The 18,694-nt window shown below is 53.8% G+C and overlaps 7 protein-coding genes across 7 annotated transcripts; 4 read left to right on the top strand and 3 right to left on the bottom strand.

Moving 5' to 3' along the window:
- Positions 1-501: 501 nt before the first annotated feature.
- Positions 502-2,620, bottom strand: BDY24DRAFT_413501 (TlpA disulfide reductase family protein; the record flags this gene model as incomplete). Its single annotated transcript, XM_076643196.1, has 7 exons — positions 502-938; positions 1,014-1,235; positions 1,360-1,379; positions 1,507-1,712; positions 1,920-2,027; positions 2,221-2,286; positions 2,435-2,620. The coding sequence occupies 7 exons, from the start codon at positions 2,618-2,620 to the stop codon at positions 502-504; spliced, it is 1,245 nt and encodes a 414-aa protein (XP_076498525.1).
- Positions 2,621-2,955: 335 nt separating this feature from the next.
- BDY24DRAFT_439782 (uncharacterized protein) lies at positions 2,956-5,175 on the top strand. Its single transcript, XM_076644472.1, has 6 exons — positions 2,956-3,102; positions 3,169-3,677; positions 3,841-3,952; positions 4,065-4,166; positions 4,325-4,495; positions 4,589-5,175. The coding sequence occupies exons 2-6, from the start codon at positions 3,382-3,384 to the stop codon at positions 4,787-4,789; spliced, it is 882 nt and encodes a 293-aa protein (XP_076498524.1). The 5' UTR covers positions 2,956-3,102; positions 3,169-3,381; the 3' UTR covers positions 4,790-5,175.
- Positions 5,176-5,323: 148 nt separating this feature from the next.
- BDY24DRAFT_413499 (uncharacterized protein) lies at positions 5,324-6,802 on the bottom strand (the record flags this gene model as incomplete). Its single annotated transcript, XM_076643195.1, has 4 exons — positions 5,324-5,566; positions 5,666-5,706; positions 5,868-6,540; positions 6,620-6,802. 4 exons carry the CDS (start codon positions 6,800-6,802, stop codon positions 5,324-5,326), a joined length of 1,140 nt encoding a protein of 379 aa, XP_076498523.1.
- A 102-nt stretch (positions 6,803-6,904) lies between these two features.
- Positions 6,905-8,821, top strand: TIM17 (protein transporter TIM17). The gene is made up of 11 exons (XM_076639556.1): positions 6,905-7,011; positions 7,107-7,142; positions 7,216-7,279; positions 7,427-7,484; positions 7,567-7,587; positions 7,699-7,806; positions 8,038-8,100; positions 8,195-8,216; positions 8,296-8,308; positions 8,410-8,437; positions 8,522-8,821. Exons 1-11 carry the CDS (start codon positions 6,980-6,982, stop codon positions 8,551-8,553), a joined length of 477 nt encoding a protein of 158 aa, XP_076498522.1. The 5' UTR covers positions 6,905-6,979; the 3' UTR covers positions 8,554-8,821.
- Positions 8,822-9,050: 229 nt separating this feature from the next.
- BDY24DRAFT_413497 (BRcat and Rcat domain-containing protein) lies at positions 9,051-11,307 on the top strand (the record flags this gene model as incomplete). The annotated part of the gene is made up of 12 exons (XM_076643194.1): positions 9,051-9,494; positions 9,581-9,652; positions 9,730-9,762; positions 9,849-9,987; positions 10,069-10,094; positions 10,167-10,213; positions 10,282-10,318; positions 10,401-10,438; positions 10,523-10,528; positions 10,624-10,646; positions 11,073-11,087; positions 11,165-11,307. 12 exons carry the CDS (start codon positions 9,051-9,053, stop codon positions 11,305-11,307), a joined length of 1,023 nt encoding a protein of 340 aa, XP_076498521.1.
- A 493-nt stretch (positions 11,308-11,800) lies between these two features.
- Positions 11,801-16,087, top strand: SSL2 (TFIIH/NER complex ATPase/helicase subunit SSL2). The gene is made up of 15 exons (XM_076639555.1): positions 11,801-12,481; positions 12,584-12,692; positions 12,771-13,224; positions 13,297-13,358; positions 13,444-13,601; positions 13,702-13,812; positions 13,918-14,011; positions 14,091-14,298; positions 14,380-14,495; positions 14,587-14,775; positions 14,873-14,992; positions 15,078-15,171; positions 15,254-15,378; positions 15,468-15,754; positions 15,864-16,087. The coding sequence occupies exons 1-15, from the start codon at positions 12,279-12,281 to the stop codon at positions 15,970-15,972; spliced, it is 2,439 nt and encodes an 812-aa protein (XP_076498520.1). The 5' UTR covers positions 11,801-12,278; the 3' UTR covers positions 15,973-16,087.
- Positions 16,013-18,336, bottom strand: BDY24DRAFT_382621 (ferritin-like domain-containing protein). Its single transcript, XM_076639554.1, has 13 exons — positions 18,151-18,336; positions 18,059-18,070; positions 17,951-17,984; positions 17,854-17,859; positions 17,677-17,770; positions 17,513-17,603; positions 17,361-17,446; positions 17,241-17,282; positions 17,137-17,170; positions 16,859-17,053; positions 16,696-16,785; positions 16,546-16,606; positions 16,013-16,450 (listed from the first exon to the last, which is right to left on the bottom strand). The coding sequence occupies exons 1-13, from the start codon at positions 18,233-18,235 to the stop codon at positions 16,402-16,404; spliced, it is 879 nt and encodes a 292-aa protein (XP_076498519.1). The 5' UTR covers positions 18,236-18,336; the 3' UTR covers positions 16,013-16,401.
- Positions 18,337-18,694: the final 358 nt, after the last annotated feature.

Below are 18,694 nucleotides of genomic sequence, written 5' to 3'. Positions count from 1 at the left end.
GAGGAGTTCGTCTCGTTTCCTGGAAATGTATAAAATAGGGCGAGCGATGGAAGGAAGTCAAAGTAGCACGAGCCATCAAAGGGAGAAGAAGAAGAGGAAGACGCGTCGACTTGCCCTTCCCTTCCCCGCTCTCGTCGTTCCTGCGTCTTCCCTTTGGAGCGAAGGAGTGACGTGCGTATTTTGGCTCCGAAGTGGGATCGTAATCCTGGGTGAACTCCTTGAATCCCAGATTCTTGGTTCCGAGAAGAGTTGAAGATCAGCGATACCTCGTGGCATCGATACCTCGTGGGAGCAAAAAGGGAGGGGAGCCAATCGAGAGGGAGAGAAGGAGGGTGGGAGGAAGCGAGATGGGAGGGAGAAACCGGTAGGGATAGTAGTAGGTGGTATACAAACGAGAGAAGCTAGAAGTTGAACAGATCCAGGTCGATGAAGAAACGAGACGTAAAGAGAGAGAAGACGAAGAAAGAGAGAAACCAAACAAAAGGAAACAAAACGGGACGCTCATCGCCCTTCGACCTTCCCAACACCACCGACTGATAAGCTAGCCGTCGCCTTCTCGATGGCTGAGACTAAATTACTCGTCTCTATCGAACTGGGAGAAGAAGGCAGACCGACCGATGTCGAGGGAGTTGACGGAGCTGGACGCGCTTGGTCGTGTTCGTCCTCCTCGTCGTCTTCCTCCTCCTCTGAACGAGCAGCCATGGCGTCCTCGGTCTCCTGTTTGATCCTCTCCCCCTCCTTCTCATCGGCAGCGACCTTGACGAACCACTCTGGGGCGGCGGCGACTCCTCCAGCGATTCCGATAGCGGCTTCGACGGCGGAAATGAAACCGTCCTCTTTGTCATTCTCCAGCTCGGGTTCGCCATGCCAGAAGAGACGAGAGTCGATGAAGATGAAGGCGTTGGGGATGAAAGGGACTCCGACTCGGTGGAAGATGCCTGAGGAAAAGGAAGTTCAGCGACGGAATTGCTCGAGGAATGAACTGCAACGAAGGAGAGCATGAGAACACTCACCATCCGTCACCACACCCTCCCTATCCTCAAACACTGAGAATCCTAAGCCTCCGACCATATCATCCGACGTCTCCTTCAAGAACTCCTTGACGACTTCTCGTGTTGCTGACGCGTCGGGCGGTGGACCTCGAGAAGCTTGATGGAAGATGTATTCGGAGTTGACTGCGAGGATCTGGAGGAGAGGGTGGTAGGTTTTCTGAAGGAGAGAGAAGATGGGGAAGGCTGATAATTCGAGAGAAGGAAGGAAGGGGAGGAGAAGAAGGACACGGCGCGTCAGTTTGAGCTTTCCTTCGTTTGTTTCGAGCCCGTCTCTACTCAGAGAGATGACGGGAAGGTTTTGACTCACCTTCTACACATCCGTCGCACCTATTTACGTAGAGTGATAAGTTAGTAAGCGCCTCTTCTGGTCTCCATACCCCAAGCTCAATCCGTCCCGCGTCCTCTCCTCTCCTCGCTCCCACACTGCTCTTCCCAGATCAAAAGCAGAACTCACCAACTCGCCCAAAACTCCACCAACGTGACCCTCCCAGGCCCTCCGTTCTCCTTCTCGTTCCAATCCCAAGGTGCTTCCTCCGTGACGATTCCCGTCGAACTGTCGACGTCGAAGAGGGAGAGGCGAGGGAGGAGGTTGGCGAGAGGGAATTTGTGACCTAGATAGGGGGATCGATAGCCTGGACGAGCGGAGGGAACGGGACCTTTCTGTTTGGGGTGTGAAGAAGGGGAGGTCGGGAAGATCGGAGGGAGGGAGAGGGAATTAATGGACCGACGAGGAGGGGAGGGATGAGGCGAGGAGGGAGAGGTCGAATGGCGAGGGAACGGAGGGAAGATGGGTCAGATCAAATCGACGAAGAGCAGTAACAGGGATGAAGGTCGTCAGATGAGGTGAAGATGTAGAGGAAGACGCACGGCATATCTCGCTTTGATGCGTTCGAGATCAGTGTTGGCCCGGAGGAAGAACGAAGCGGAGTCGAGTCCCTGCTCTCCGACCTCCTTGAAGAACCGACTGATGGCGCTCTGTTCGAGAAAGATTTCACCAAAGACGAGAAGATCAGGTATCAGTTTCCTCTGCTCAGTTTAATTGTAGGACGAGATAGGCTGCGAGCGAAAAGAGCAGCGTGGGCTTTCCAAGTAGTGTTTGCGACTCGGAGACTCCTTTCCTCTCACGATAAGAGATCTGGAGGTGATGGGAAGAGAAAAAGAGACTGACCTCCCAGCGTTCTTCTGTGAAGTTCTCCTCGTAGTACTGTTTGATAGGGACGACTTCTCGGGTCCACTGAGAGCAGCAAGGTCGGAAAGACGAGCGGGGAAGGCAAGGGAGGGAAGAGGGAAGGGAGGGGAAAGGTCAGCTCCGTCCCTTCGACATTCTCGACAAAGATCTCGCCATCCCCTCCTCTTCTCTGCGAAAAAACGACCTGACGTACGATAGCCATGACTGCCTTATCATTGATATTTTCTTCCTCCGTTGGTTTCGGGGGAGGGTAAGGACGAGATGCGGGAGGAGGAGGAGGAGGAGCTGAGGTCGACGAGGAAGCGGGAGGAGGGACGTCGCTGCTCTTCTTCTGAGGTTGGTGTTGTGGATTCGAAGACGAAGATGGTGGATTGGACATGTTGAGACTGGGTATAGGGTTTCTCCTGGACGATTATACACAAAGAGAAGGGAATAGGGTCGTTTGATGGTGAGAGTTGAGGGTAAGAAAGGGAATGAGCTCGTCTCTCCGCTTTCCCTTCCCTCCTTGTGGGGGAGACGATCTTCCTTCGCTCGATTTTGAACCCATTGTTTATACATCGAGCTCAACGAGGGAAGTCGCGTCCTCTCTCTCTCTCTCTCGCCGTTGGTATCCCGAATGGTTAATGAAAAACCAGAGAAGCTTTAGGCGGCAAGAGGGAAGGAGGGACAGTGTTTGGTTGGTGAGCTTGAGTTTCCCTCTCCGCTCTTGTCTTAGGCCGTCAACCTTCCAGGCAGTCCTCTATTAGAGCTCAATTCGGTCCTTCGATCGAACTCGATTCCTTCTTGCCTTCAACTTCACTCTCGTCTTCACAAGTTTTTTTTGTGCTCTTCCTTTTGTCCCTTCTTGTCAGTTCCCAAATTGTGAGTCCCTGGTTTCAGGTTGGGTTGAGGAGAGAAGCTGCCCCTGACTTCGTCCCTCTCGAATAGATTCAGCCCTCGCTCGCCCTTCCTTCCTCCCAAACCTCCATCCTCCTCAACCCTCACTTCGCCCTCTCTCCTCCCTCTCTCCTCCCAGTTCGACTCCTCCTAAAAGCTTCCTTAAGCCCTCGCTCCCTTCAACCTCTCGGACTCACGACGGACCCGAAACTCTCCTCGCTCCTTCACCTTCAGCTTCACCTCTCTCTCTCTCTCCTTCGGACGATGACCACGACCGCCTCTTCTCGCAAGAGTCACTTCAAGACTCCCTCCTTCTCGTCCATCTCCAACTTCTCCTCCACCTTTGGATCCTCGCCTTCCTCACCCGAAGAACGACTCCTCCCTCTCTCCACTCAGGACTCTCCTCCTCTCTCGCCAGCTTCGCCTTCGAGACAGGACCGCTCCCTCCCCCTTCCTCGCTCAGTCCCTAGCGTCAGGTTGGGTCTCGTCCTCAGAGCTCTAGGTTCCAAAGCCAAGCTCGTCATGAGAGGGAACGCACCTCTCCTCATCGTCTTCTTCAGGTCAGTCGAAGCTCAGATTCGTGCCTTGTTCTCCTCCCTCCCTCCCTCCCTCCCTCCCTCCTTCGACTTTCGTTGCACACACTTCTCGCTCGCAGTTCTGAGTCGGCCAGAATAGAACTGAGAACTGACCATGTTCTCTACTTCTACTCTGTTCTTCTCGCAGCTGCCTTTTGATCTTTCTGGGAGCTCTTTCGGGGACTGGTTATCGAGATCCGGATGAGGTCGCTCTCGTCGCCTCCTCCCTCCTCGGCGGTTCTGCTGCTGGTGTTCAACTCGTTCGTCCCTTTCTCACTCTACTCTCTCCTCTCTATCCCTTCTATCACCTCAACGATGGACGAAAAGCTGACACCCCTTCTGTGCTCTTCCTTTCCTCGGCTTTCTTTTCAGGACGGTTCGTTGATCCCCGTCGTCGATCCTGAGGCTGAACAGGGATTGTCGCAGAGGGAGCTCGAGGAGCTTTGGAGAGGCATGGGAAGAGGGAAGAAGGATGTGAGTACTTGTCTCCACTTAGTCTCATGTCGAGAGCTTCAATCGAGCTCTACGACGTCGATGTCGCTTCTCGAGAAGGTTGTTTGGTCGGGTTCAGGAACGAAGCAGTCGAAGCTCAAGCTCACACTCTCCTCTCTTTCCCTTTTCCTTTTCTTCAGGGTGCGTGGCTCAAGGAAGCTCGAGACAAACGAGAGACCCGTCGAATCGCTCCTGCTCCGGTCGCCGTCAAGAACCCTCCTAGGAAGCTGGTCTCGAAGGACGAGGAAGAAGAGGAGGAAGAAGAGGACGAGGAGGAGGAAGAGGAGAAGGTTATTGTGAACATCGAGAACGTACGTCCACCACCACTCTCTCTACCTTCCCTCCTCTAGCTCGAGAGACTGAGAACTGACTCTCTTCTCGTTTCGTTTGCTTCGTTCTTCCAGGACGTCAAAGAGAAAGCCCGAGTCGTCCGAGAGGAGGATCGAAGACCTCGCGTCGTCGACATCTTCGATTATACCGGGCACGACTTTGGAACCCACGAAGGAGCAGGAGGACCCGATACCCCTCAGAAGATCGAGAAGGTCGTCAAGGTCAAGGCTGCTCTCGATGAGATCGTCGGTGGGCAGACGAAGGAGGACATTTAGACCGGCTGCTTTCTCGTCTTCGTTCGTCTCTCTTGCACTTCTCTCCTTCCCTCTTTCCCCTCCTTGTTTCTACTAGATTCTCGTACATCATTCCCTACCCAGCACTTTCCCATCCACTTACACCTTAACGCTCATAACGCCCCCACTCTCCCTTTCCCTCGCACACTCTCTCGTCCTTTCCTTTCCTTTCGTCGCCTTCGCATCGAGTCTTTGTTAATAGACCTTGTTTGTTTCGCTCTTTATATTCCTTTGCTACTTACTACAAACCCCCTGCACGCTCGCTTGACTTCTTATCACTCATAAACAGCACTCTTTTTTGTACGACGGTCGAGGAAAGGAAAGAAGAGGGAACAAAAGGGATACATTATAGGTCGCGACGACGGGAGGATGGATCGAAGCATCGTCGAGGTGAGTTTCGTTCGTTCCTCCTCTTCTTGCTTCGTTATTGACTTGGGAGCTGATATACCTTTCCTTTCACTCCGATTCAGCGAGCAAGCTCAGATCGGGCGGCCTGCCCTCTTCTTTCTTTCGCGTCTAGATTCGCTTCCTCATGAGATCGCCACTCTTGAAAGCACCAGCCTCTTCTCCACCCCCAGCAGCACCCAGATACGCAGTCGTCTTCCTCTCGACCTCTTCCTGGTTGGATCCTTCGTCGTCGTTTTCTCTTCTCCACCGAGCTTCCTCCTCGTTTCCCTTGAGGCTGTTTCGGTTCGAAGGGGATCTTGAGAGGGGGGTGTGGCGGATGAAGAGAAGGAGGAGGTGGTGGTGTTGCGTAGTCTGGAGATTAACGTGGGTTGGATGGAGGGTCGACGAAGAGTTGAGGAAGAAGAGACGAGGAGGAGGAGGAGGGTCGACGCGTCGAGGTTGGAGACGAACGGGAATCGAAGAGGAGTGGTTGCTGACGGGTTTGGGAGCGTCTGAAAGAAAGGAAAAGAGGGGAAGGGGAAGTTGTGTCAGATCTCGGTCTTGGATGGAGACGATGCAGACGAGACGGACGAGAATCGAAGAGGAGAGGAGAGGTGAAGGAAATGAAACTCACCTCACTGATGTCTCTCAACGACTTCGAACCTGAACCGACTCTGGGACTCGGAGCCCAACTTCTGCCATGTTGAAGATCCCTCTACTCTACTCCTGATTTTAGCCTCAAGAAGCTTGGTCGGAACCTTGACCACCAGCTCCTTGAGGTTGAGGTTCGACGCAGACAAAACTCCCCATCGACCGCCCGCCATCTCGTTCTCAACGACTTCGTATACCATATCGCTCAAGGTGCTAGATCCTTCCTTCCCAGAGCTCAGGTCCAAGACGACAGTTACGGATTCCAGGGAAGTCCTTTCGAAGAATTGCGACTGGGAAAGTCGACCCAAGCAGCCGACGCCGTCGAGAGTGAGGATCCGAAGTCGAGACCAGGGAGTTGTTCCGAGGTCGAGTAGAGGGACGAAGGATTCCAGAGGGGTCGTAAGGAAGTTGCTGGAAATCCGAACGGATGTGGGTGAGAAGACGGGGAGGATGAGGGAAGCGAGGTCGAAGGAGTTGTTGACGAAGGCGCTGAGGGGGAGGAGGATGGCGAGATCTTCGACAAGGATCTGTGCGGGTTGGAGGATTTGACTGGAGGAAGATAGTCGATCGAAAGAGAAGGGCCGAAGATCATATTGGGTTTCGTCGTCTTTGTCGTATACGTCCCAAACAAAGGTGAGGCGAGAGACCAGAGGAAGGTCGAGATGAGGGGAGAGATGAGGTTGAGCTTGACCGTCCTGGAGAGGGAGCAGGAAAGGCGAAAAGGTCAGAGTCAGCTCAGTCCTTGGACAAAGAAGGACAGTCCGATCGACTCACTCGTTCGCAGAGCAGCCTCCGAAGACCTTCAAGGCCTACGACGTGAATGTCCTGACGGAGAAGAGGGGAGGAGAGCTCGAGGAAGGCGAGGGAGAGTCCGGACGTCTTTGCGAGCGTGGCTTGATCACAGAACCGAAGGATGTTGGCTTTGATCTCGATGGGGAGGTTGGGGAGGAGAGCCATTGCTGACTGTGTGAGGTGTCGAAAAGGGTCGAGTGACGGTTGAGGGCAAGAAATAAAAAGGGCTGAAGGAGGAGAAGTTCGATTCGTGGCTCTTTCGATTCCACCAACGCCCACGACCTCCCAACCCTCCCCTTTCCTTCCCTTTCCCCTTCCCTTCTCTCGGTTCTTTTCGCAAGCATGTCCCACGGAGATCACACTAGAGACCCATGGTGAGTAGAATCCTTCGCTTTTCTTCAACTTTAGCAGAGGGAGGGCCGACGCTGACGGAGCTCGCTTTTTCGTTCACCGTTTCCTTCCTCGACAGCCCTTGGGTCATCCTCAACGATTTCGGAGGAGCTTTGTGAGTCAAAACTTAGTTCAGTCCCTTCGGAACAGCTCGACAGTCCAGCTGACCTATTTCTTTGGTCTCTCAGCGCTATGGGACTTACGGGAGGAGCGATTTGGCACGGTGTCAAGGGAGCGAAGAGCTCGCCGAAGGTCAGTCCACTCTCCTTCCTTCCTTCCCTTCCTTCTCCAAGCTCGTCTTTCCTCAATCGAGCAGTCCAGCTCGAGCCTCGACGAAAGAATAGATTGGCTGTTAGATTTTGAGCTGACTTTCGATCCTCATTTGTTTCTTCCTTCCAGGGCACTCGTTGGAGAGGATCCATGGCCGCTGCTCGAGCTCGTGCGCCAGTAGTTGGAGGTTAGTCCCGCCTTCTATACTGCTTCGGCTCCCTTCGTTCAAGCTCGACGGAGACCCTGACCTTTTCTTCTTCTACTTCCAGGAAACTTCGGTATTTGGGGAGGTGAGTCTCAGCTTCAGCAGCTCCTGCCTTCCTTGACCTCTCCTTCAACCCTTCGATTCCTTCTTTCCTCACCTCTGACCTCTTCCTCGCTCGCTCTCTCGCTTTGAAAAGGTCTCTTCTCGACGTACGATTGCTCTATCAAGTCTTATCGTGGGAAGGAGGACGCCTGGAACGCCATCGGAGCCGGTTTCATGGTCGGTGGAACTTTGGCCATTCGACGTCAGTCCCTTTCTCTCGCCTCTCCCCCTCACCTTTCCCCCCTGCTCTTCCTACCCCGTCGGCCCTCGAGCTACCTCGACGGTACGGTAGTCCATAGCTTGAGCTGATATCTCTCCACCCTTCTCTTCCTCACCTCGCTCTCTGCCTTGCTTCCACTCTCCTCGACCCACCACCTCGATTCCCTCCCCTCCCCGACCTCTCCGAACCAACAACGACCTTCGACGTTCTCAGAGGGATGGAAGAGTGCTCTCGGAGGAGCTATCACGTGTGGTATCCTGCTGGGTGTTATCGAGGGTTCGTCTTGTTTTGGGCGTTTGTTCAGCACTCCTTTGGAATCGAGCTCAAGCTGACCTTTGTTCTCCTTCCCTCCCTCTTTCTCTCTTCACAGGAGCCGGAGCTTTGATGCAGAGGTCAGTTCTTTTCCCTCAAATTGCCTCGTACCTCACAACTCCAACGCTGACTTCGTTTCCTCCCTTCTGCTACACTCAGGATGATGTTCTCGGTTCGTGTCGAGCTCGCCTCCCCTCCCTCCCTTCCTCTCTTCGCACGTGAAGCTGACCTACCCTTCCTTCTCCTCCTCCTTCGCCTGTCTCTCTTCCACAGGATATGTCTCGTCCACAAATGCCTCCCAGTTCGTCCTCCTCTCGTTTCTCGCTGCTGCTTCTTGTCCTCGAGCTGACCTCTCCTCTCCTCCTCCCCCCTCTGCTTCTCTCAGTGCCGGAAGCTCCCGCCGCGATCGCTGCCTAAACGCCAGCCCTCTCGCTATAGTTTCACGATCCTCTCTTCCTTCTGCATTTCCCCTTTTGTACTCAATCCTTTCCCCTTTAGCTTTACCTCCGACTCGATCTACTAGTCGAGTCGAGACCCACTCCGTTCGACGCGACCTGCGTCTCTCGTCTCCTGCTCTCCCTGGGAGCAGGCATCTCCCACCCACCCCAACTCAACAACCACTCTGCCTCGTTCGTTTTTGCTCGCTCTCGTTTTTGCTTTATAGATCAAAGATTTCACTGCAGAAGACGCGTCGTGGAGGAGGAGAGCGAGCGAGGGAGACGTAGACGATGACGGGGTGTAGAGAAACTGACAGGGCTGATCTCTCTGTTCCTAGCCTTTCTCTTCCCTGTTCGGAAGCGTCTCTCGGTTGCTATGGATCTCTGAATCAGCGGTCTAAAGTCGAACGAAACGAAGCCTCTTCCCCGAGCTCGAACGTCGACCTTCTTCCCTTCCCCTCCCTCCCTCGCCTCGCCATGATGCTCGTCCTCCTCTTCGCCCTTCTCTCGTACCTCCTCCTCCTCTATTCCCAAATCCTCTCTCCTCTCCTCCTCCGCTCCATGTTCTGGCTCGCCATCCAAATCCGAATCCACTCCTTCGACCTCAGTCGAATCATCTGCGCTGCTCTCCTCCTCCTCTTCCCCCTCCTGTTCGCCAAACTCCTCTTCTTGACGGCTGAGTTGGTCAGCAAACTCGTCGAGCGCTTCCCTCGGGTCTTCGTGATCAAAGGAGACTGCTTGGTCTGCTACGAGGGGGTCAGCACGGCTCGATTCGGGTGGATGGGAGGAGGAGGAGATGGGACGAAGTTCGGTTGTCGAGAGCAGCATTGGTTTTGCTCGGGTTGCTTCAAGGACTTCTTGAAGGGAGTCTTAAAGGATGCGAAGAAGGGAGTGAAGGTTTTCCCAGTGGTCTGCCCTGTGGTGAGTGCCAATACGAGGGCTCGAGGAAGGGGGAAGAGAGTCGGAGTTGGTCGAGCTGATTCAACCTTCGTTCTTCTGTTTCTCAGTGTAAAGGAGGTTCTCATATCTCGAGCAGCAAGGCTCGTACAGCTTTGGATGAGAACGAGATGATTCTCTGGGTGAGTTGTCCTACATTGGTCCTCGTTTTCTCGAGAATGAAGCTGAGCTGACGGCTCGCGTCGACGCGGTTCTGTAGACGACTCAGAAGCATCTCGACGCGACTCCTCACGTCAGTGCTACCCATCTGAGCACCTTTATATCATCTCAGAAATGCTGACTGTGATGACCAAACTTCGTTTTGTATCGCACTACCAGCTCCTGTGCCCTCAGCCCGACTGTCAAGGAATCATCGTCAAGCCGTTTTCGTTCTTGCGCGCGTACTGTCCAAGGGATCTCAACTGTTCCAGCTGCCGACGTTTAGTCTGTATCAACTGTGAATCTGCTTCACACAAGGGTAAGCTATCATCAAGGAAATTCAGAACCGTGCTCGGCTTCAAGGCGCGTCGCTGATCGAAGCCCTCTTCCTCTCTTCCAGCGGAGATCACCTGTAAGGAGTTCAAGGTTGGTCCCTTTCCCTATTCGTCTGCTTCTTCTACTGTACCGTTTACTGAGACGCACTTCGCAATCTCGCAGGCTTGGAAACGAGCGAAAGATCAAGACGATCTCTTTGTCGATTTTGCGTGAGCGTTTCGTCCTCCTCTCCTCGTTCTGAGTAAAGGTCTGATCCTCACCTTTCCTTACACCTTAGGGTAAGCCGACAGCTCAGACAGTGCACTCGATGTAAGGTACGTCCCGTCGCTCCTTCCCAAGTTCACCCTGTCTATGCGTCGCTTTGCAAGCTGACCTCGCCGTTTCTTTTTTGATGAGATGGTTATCGAGCGAAATCAAGGGTGCAGTCATATGACGTGAGTGCTCTACAACTTTCTTTCGTTCTGCTCGGATCGGATAGACACTGATTGGACATCTTTGTGTGTTTCGACGACTTGAAGCTGCCGGTGAGCGAGTCGCGTCGAAATTCGAATCAACTCTCACGATCCATCTTGAACTGACTGACTCCCTTCCTTGCTTCTCTCCTCGTGGCTCTTCGAAGATGTGGACATGCTTTCTGCTACGGTGAGCGAGAGGTTCGGTTGCCGTCAGAAGAATGCAGACGAAGCTGAACCCTCCATCAGGTTGCGGCTCGTCTCACTGGCAGAACTGTCCTTGCTCTCGCGGGTCAGACTTCTCTCTCTTATCATCAACATCTCCACTCGGACCGACCAGCTGATCTTTGACGGGTTTGCAACGCAGAAACGAACCTACCGTTCCAACGATTCGAATCGCATCTTCGTCTCTTTCCTCTCCGTTTTTGGCTCAGAGCACGGCAGCTTAGATTCGAGATCTTCCTCTTCCCGTACCAACTGCTTTAAAGTTCTCCCATATTCCATGCCGACCTGCGATATCTCGTTGTGTTCCAATCGAAAGTTGGCTCGCGAGCGACGCGGCTCCGTACTTGAACCCACGTTTTCTCTGATCACTGATGTATACTGTCTACTCCAGAAATCACTTTAGATCGTACGTATGTAAACCTTCTGCCCCTGCTGAACGACCTTCTCTTCGACCAACACGTCGGTTCTCGCTCTGTCGCCTAGCCGCAGGCGTCGTCTCGACGAGCTCAACCTCCTCCCTCCCTTCCCCTCTGAGGTCCGCGTTCCTCCCGAGACACGAGAGCGCTCAGAAGACTCTCGCAGGCATCGCGGAACCTCGAGGTTGCTTACGGCTTCGGAATCCATAGGGGCTGTTGAAGGCCTCTCTCGCCACAGAGCTCGCTGTGTCTTACGAGAGGGGAAACGAGGGAAAGAGGGAGGCCATGACATCGAGAAGGAAGAACGGGCGAGAAAGCAACGTATAGATCTCCCAAAGAAATGTCGAATTGAGCTACTATCAAGTTCGCCTCGTAGGTTTACCAAGGTGTGCTAGCGATTCTCATCTTTGCTCTGGCCTTCCTAGATAGTCCCGTACCCTTGGAGGATGCGAAGGGGGAGGTACATTATCTGCGAGAGAGGAAGCGAAGGATTCAAGGTCAGCCACGAGCTTGTCGGCACTTCTGCTACCTCCGGGCGAGTCTTCACACCCTCGAGAACAGGTCTACGAGCTGAAGGAAGCGAAAACTCACAGTAAGAAGGTCTAGAGAGAAGGAAGAAGAGCGAGCTCAAACAGTTTTGATCCGAGGGCTGAATTCGAAAAGCGTGACTTGGGCCGAGGAAAGCTGTAGCTTCAGCTCCTCAACGACCACCATCTCTGCCTACCTCTGAACAGAGCAGAACCAGCCTTCAGTACGAGACAGTCGAGAGAGAAATGATTCCTGGAGCAGGTGAGCAGGCAGACTTCTTCGTCGTCGAGAAGAGCTCGAACCGAAGCTGACCTTCGCCACCACTCCTTCCCTCCCTTCCTTTTGCTGCTGCAGGACCTTCCTCCCTTCGACAATCCTCCCGCCCTTCCTACCAAGAATCCAACGATCAAGAAGACGACGACATCAACTCTGAGGAGGATTTCGCTGATCAGGCAGAGGCGGATCAGGAGGATATCGACTTCTACTCAGCTTCCCCTTCCCCTCCACCTCAACGACTTCGAGCTCCAGCTTCCAACCGTCCGAAGAAGGCCACCAAGGCCAAGATCAACCTCTCAGCTCTGGCAGCCAAGAGAGCAGTACCCGAAGATGGAGATCGAAGAGACTCAGGGAGCGTCGACGACGATGGAGAAGGGATGGAAGGAGGAGGGGGAGGAGGAGAAGGAGATCTCCTGAGCGAGCTCTTCCCAAACGATCTCGGAGATCTGAGGTTGAAGCCAGATCATGCTTCGAGGCCTCTCTGGATTGACGAGAAGGGAACCATCATCCTTGAAGGGTTCAGTCCTCTGGCAGAGCAGGCTCAAGACTTCTTGGTCGCGGTCAGCGAACCAGTCTCGAGGTGAGCTCGACTCTCCTTCCTTCCCTCCCTCCCTCCTTCCCTCCCTTGTACGGTGGCGAAACCGAAACGACGAAGCTGACTTTGTTCGATGCGTCTTCTCAGACCAGCGTTCATTCATGAATACCTTCTCACCGAGTACTCTCTCTACGCCGCCATGTCCGTCGGTCTTGAAACGGAGAACATCATCGAGGTCCTGGATCGACTTTGCAAGGTTCGTTGCTTCTCTTCCTCGCTCGGTTTGAACTTCATCTGACTCCTCGCTTCTCCTCGAACTACATCGATGATCCAGATTCCCGTCCCACCAACTCTCATGGACTCCATCCGATCCTGGACCTCCTCGTACGGAAAGGTCAAGCTCGTTCTCAAACACAATCGCTACTTCCTCGAATCCTCCCAACCCGACATGCTCCAACGACTTCTTCGAGACCCAGTCATCAAATCTGCTCGAGCAATACTACCTGGTGCCCCTGGAGCTGAGGGAGGAGGATCGGGATCCGATGTTGGAGGAGAGGTGGAGATGGGGAGGGACGTCGCGCCGAAGAGAGCTGCTTTGTTGATTCCTGGGACGGAAGCTGCGAAGAGAGCTAGGTTGGGAGTTGCTGCTGGAGCGAGTGGGAGAGACGGGAGTGTCGGGGCTGGGGCTGAGGAGAAGGATGCACTTGTTGGGGAGAAGGGGAAGGGGAAGGCTCCGATTAGAGAGGAGGACGACTTCTTCAAGGGGGTTGACCTTGGGCTGGGTACGGGTGAGTATCTCTTCTCTTCCTGTCGCCTCTTCTAACTTCAACGCCTGATCCGTTGCCTTTCGCTTGCTTCAGAGGACCAACTTGACGAGGACGAGGACGTTAGGAACTTCGAGATCAACTCCAAGGACGTCGAGGTTTGTTTACTCTCCTCTGGCCGTCTCCTCGTACCTTGATCTCGACCTTGCTGACATCTACTGCGATGCAATTTCGTTTTTCCAGCTCGTCAAGAAACGTTGCAAGGACATCGAGTTCCCCGTTCTCGAGGAGTACGACTTCCGAAACGATCAGATCAACGCTAACCTCGAAATCGATCTCAAGCCCATCACCGTGATTCGACCGTATCAGGAGAAGTCGCTGAGTAAGATGTTTGGAAACGGGTCAGTTTTAACTCCTCTCCTCGCTTCCAAATAGTTTCGTCCCTCTTCGAGATCGAGGCTTCGAGCTGAACTGACGCGTCTCTTGTTTCGTTTCCGACAGGCGAGCAAGATCGGGAATCATCGTTCTTCCTTGTGGAGCTGGAAAGACTCTCGTCGGAATCACCGCTGCTTGTACGATCAAGAAGAGTACGCTGGTTCTCTGCACTTCTGGGTGAGTCTTCTTCCGCTCGACGACGCGGACTCGTTCCTTCCCATTTTCCTGCCGCTTCGAGCGTGCGCTGACTGAACTCCTTCCTTCCCGTCTTGTCGAATCCAGAGTCTCCGTCATGCAGTGGAAGCAACAGTTCCTTCAATGGTCCAACATCACGGAAAAGCAGATTTCGGTCTTCACGGCTGACGAGAAGGAGAAGGTTCGTCGCTTCTTTCTCCCTCCGTTTTTCTCTCTTTCATGCTGACCTGGCTCTTCACTTCATCTTCGACCTCTACCAGTTCTCTGGAGATGCCGGAATCGTCGTCTCGACCTACTCGATGATCGCCAACACCTCGAAACGATCTCACGCCTCAGCGAAGATGATGGACTTCCTCACGTCGAGAGAATGGGGGTTCCTCCTGCTCGACGAGGTCCACGTCGCTCCTGCCAACGTCTTCAGGAGAGCCGTCAGTACGATTAAGACTCATGCTAAGCTGGGATTGACCGGTGAGCTCATCTTCGAGCTCAAGAGTGACGAAGGAGAGCCTCGACGCTCGTGCTGACCTCCCTCGTCGTTCTTCTCTCCAGCTACGCTCGTGCGAGAGGACGATAGGATCACGGATCTCAACTACCTCATCGGGCCCAAGCTCTACGAAGCCAACTGGATGGATCTTGCTGCGAAGGGTCACATCGCCAGCGTTCAAGTTCGTTCTTCCTCCCACCTCCCGTTCGTACGCGTCGATCCCTTCCTTCATCGCTGACCGTCCTTCTCTCTTTCCTCTTTCTCTTTTTCAGTGTGCCGAAGTCTGGTGCCCGATGACTCCCGAGTTCTACAAGGAGTACCTTCGAGAGTCGGCGAGGAAGAAGCTCCTCCTTCACTGCATGAACCCAACCAAGTTCCAGAGCTGTCAATACCTCATCAATTTCCACGAGAACCGAGGAGACAAAATCATCGTGTTTTCGGATAACGTTTACGCTCTCGAGGTACGTCGTTGGCCTCCCTCGTCCCCATCAAATCTGCTGTTCGAAGCGAGTGCTGACTTTCGTCTCCCTCCTCCTTCCCTCTCCTTTTTTCTCTCAGACCTACGCCATCAAGCTCGGAAAGCCCTTCATCCACGGAGCTACGTCTCAAATCGAGAGGATTCGAATCTTGGACCGTTTCCAGAACGATCCTCTCGTCAGCACGATCTTCCTTTCGAAGGTGAGTCGTCGGCGCTCGAGCTCGTTGTTTTTCTCTCTCAAAACGTCTCGAGCAATCGCTGATCTTTCCATCTACATTTTCACAGGTCGGAGATACGTCCATCGATCTTCCCGAGGCGACCTGCTTGATTCAGATCTCGAGTCATTTCGGATCGCGTCGACAGGAGGCTCAACGACTCGGTGAGCTCGACTCGACCCTCTTTCCCTTCTCTCCTCCTCGATCGTCGACTGACTTCCGATCCTCTTCGCTGTTTCTTCTCAGGTCGAATTCTTCGAGCCAAGAGACGTAATGACGAAGGATTCAACGCCTTCTTCTACTCGCTCGTCTCTCAGGACACCACGGAGATGTTCTACTCGACGAAGCGACAGAAGTTCCTGGTCGATCAGGTTCGTTCCTCTTCCTCTTTGTATTCCCTCCTCACCTCTTCACCTTCGAGCTTGACCTGACTTTCTTCCTTTCCCTCCTCTCTTTTTAGGGATACGCCTTCAAGGTCATCACTCGGCTCGACGGTCTCTCTTCCCTCGAAGGTCTCGTCTTCCCGACCCAGAAGGAGCAGATCGAACTTCTCGAAGGAGTTCTTCGCCAGAACGAGTCCAAGGCCGAGATCATCTCCGATGCGACTCAACACGATCGAACCGCTGGGAAGAGAGGACGAGACGACAACGGATCGTCGCTTCCCGCTGCGAAGAGGAGCGTTGGAAGCATGGTTGGGTTGAGTGGTGGTCAGCACATGAGTTATGTGGAGCAGAACAAGAGCGTTAAGTGAGTAGTCTTCTTTTCTTCCTCCTTCTCGTCCGTTCTGCGAGAGAGGGAGGGAGAGACGAAGCTGATCGCCTCTTTCATTCTCCTTTCGATTTCGTCCTTTTCGCAGCAAAGCGCTCTCCAAAGAAGCGAAGGACGCCAACCGAAACAAGCTCTTCAAGAAACGAGATCAGACCAACAAGGCCTACAGGAAGGAGTTGGCGAAGGGTGGAGATTGAGGGAGTCGAGTCGAGTCAGGTCGCGTCGTTGGTTTTTGATGTCTCACGTTTTTTCCCCTTGTCTCGCTCGTTCCTATGTTGTTTCTCTAGCTTATCGATGTACCTCTTAGCTGTATCTTCTCCTCATCTTTTGTCTTTCAACGAGCCAGGAAAGGAGTTGAGAAGAAATGAAGGTGTGTGATCAAAAGAGGGTGGCGACGAGTCCTGCAAAGGGACGGTCAAAAGAAGAGACGCCCTCTCTCCTCGAAGGAAGAGAGAGGAGCACTCTGCCGAAAAGGTAGAGTTTCGAAAGATGTAAAAATGAAAGGAACCGATCCCAGAAAACCCAAGAGGAAGAATAAACAAAGGGGACGGGCGAGAAGATGCTCTGGACTGAAAGGGTGGTATGAAAGAGACACTACTGTAGACTGAATTCAAGACGGACGCGATTTAAGCGGAGACCTCGTCGGAACCGAGTCCGAAACCGAGGATGATGGGTCTGTTGGGGAGGGAGAGGGAAGAAAGAGGAGGGGGGAAGGTCAGCAAGACGTCGACGAACAAGCAAGTCGGAAGGAGAAGGGAGACGAGACTCACCCAGCAACGGTGTTCTCGTCGGTAAGCTCGGAGGGATCGGACACGGTGGCGATGACTCCGTCTGAAAGGGAGGGAAGGAAGGAACGAGGGCGAGGAAGGTCAGCGAACGGGGAGACGCGTCGAGGAGATCGAAGAGGAAGATGAACTCACAAGCAATACCCTGGAGGTTAGCGGGGAGGGTGACGTAGTGGTCGACATTGATGAAGTTGGAGGAGACGGTCAATCCAGAGAAGATGATGACTGGACGAGGGGAAGAAGAGACGCGTGAGCTCGAGAGTCTCGAAAGAAACGAAAAGGGGAAACAGAGACTCACGGAACTCAGTCTGTCCGGTGGTAGTGAAGTCGAGGTGTACGGAATCTCCAGCCTTGTAGGTTCCAGTGACGGCAGCGGCAGGGAAAGCGGTGACGGGGAGGGTAGGGTTGGTCTCGGGGCACGAAGTGATGAAAGCGGCGGCGATGGAGAAGACCTGGGAGAATCCGAGAGGGGTGTCCTCAGGTCCGGACCAAGCTGAAGAGGGCGGAAGAAGGAGAAGAGGTCAGCCAAGGAGAGACGGCGACGAAGGTGAAGGAGAGAGGGAGAAACAGACTCACCAGATCCCTTGAGAACAGCGGACTGGAGCCATGCCTGTTGAAAGAGAGAGAAACGGTGGTCAGCTATCGTATTTCTCGAAAGGAATGCTCATGACGGGTCTAACCTGATGCCTAGCCTCGGTGGTGAGGATGGATCCGGCGGCGGTCTGAAGAAAGAGAAAGAAGAGAAGGAAAACGCGTTGGCCGAGTCGTCGAACGAAAGTAGAGAAGGGATTTCAGCGTACGATGTATGCAGGATCGGTGATCTTGTTGGCGGCTCCGAGGTAAGCAGTAACTCCGACGTTCTCGATGGCGGCGGAGAGTCCGAGGACTGAAGGGAGGGAGGAGAGTCAGCGACGACGACGACGAACTTTCAGGCTCAAAAGCTTCCACTCACATCCAGCAACATCAGCGTAAGGGAACTTGTAGGAGCAAGGAGCAGTGGCAGCGTCCCCGAGAACTCCCTGAAGGAAAGCAACGTGCTGCGCCTGGAGGAGAGGAGGACGGTCAGCTTCGAAACACAAGAGGGAGAACAGAACATTGAGCTCGAACGTAACGTACCTCGTGCTGTCCGACCTGAACGATTCTCTTCCTGACCCAGTTAGGGAATCCGGCGTTGGCGAAAGCAGTAGCGTCGTACTTAGCGAGAGCCTCGCTGTAAGAAGGGATGGGAATGAGGCGTTAGGGCCCGGTCGATGAGCGATGGAAGTCGGACGGAGGAGAGGAGGAGGGACGAACGAGTAGCTTGAAAGAAACAACCACAGGAAGAGGATCGAGAAAGTCAGCGATGGAAATTTTCGTCAAGGCGAAGAGGAGAAGAATGAAGAAGACTCACAAGGCGTTCTCGAGGTGCTCGAGGGTAAGAGCGTCTGTAGAAGGAAGGGGGGAGAAACGGTAAACAACTCGACGTCGAATGAGAAGTGAGGGGACGGGGAGGACGAACACTGCAGGATGGCTGGAGGAGAAAGGGAAGGAAGGAAGAGCTCTGTTCAGTAAGAGCGAAGAAGAAAGGAAGGGGAACGGAAGGAGACTGACTGGTATCGATGTTCTCGGCTCGCTTGACGGTGGCAGCAGAGGCAAGAGCAGCGATGGAGAGGGCGGCGACGGAGGTGAAGAGCATCTTGATGAAAGGAGTGTGAGGGTTTGCTGGGAGGGGTATTAAAAGAAGGAGAGAGAGAGTAAGTTGGCGAAGAAGGTCTTGTTGACGGTTGATGGGGAGAAGAGGGAAAAGGCAGGCCTTTGCTTTTTGAGGCCTCGCGTCGTCGGGCCCGTCGGGATGATCGAGATTCACAGATGCACTTTATTCTTTTTCACTTTTCTCGATGGCCCCCCGGGCGTTCCTTCAATTTTCCTTCGTTCGGAGCGAGGTTCTTCCGGTCCTGGCTATATTTTGTTGGTGAGAGCGTGGATGGCGCGTTTCTGTACAGAAGGAAAGGAGGACCGGGCGAGACGCGAATCGTTCTGATGAAAGAGAGAACAGAGCAGTAGACAGAGGGAGAGGCAGCAAAACGAAACCTTTCCGAGAGCGAGGAAGGGGCTGGCTGAACACTCGCCGAAGATCGCCATCTGACCTTGGAGC

Source organism: Mrakia frigida, assembly GCF_051309035.1.
Source record: "Mrakia frigida strain ATCC 22029 unplaced genomic scaffold BDY24scaffold_8, whole genome shotgun sequence".
Taxonomy (NCBI): domain Eukaryota; kingdom Fungi; phylum Basidiomycota; class Tremellomycetes; order Cystofilobasidiales; family Mrakiaceae; genus Mrakia; species Mrakia frigida.
The sequence above is the reverse complement of the archived record's forward strand: the minus strand, read 5'-3'. Positions and strand labels throughout refer to the sequence as shown.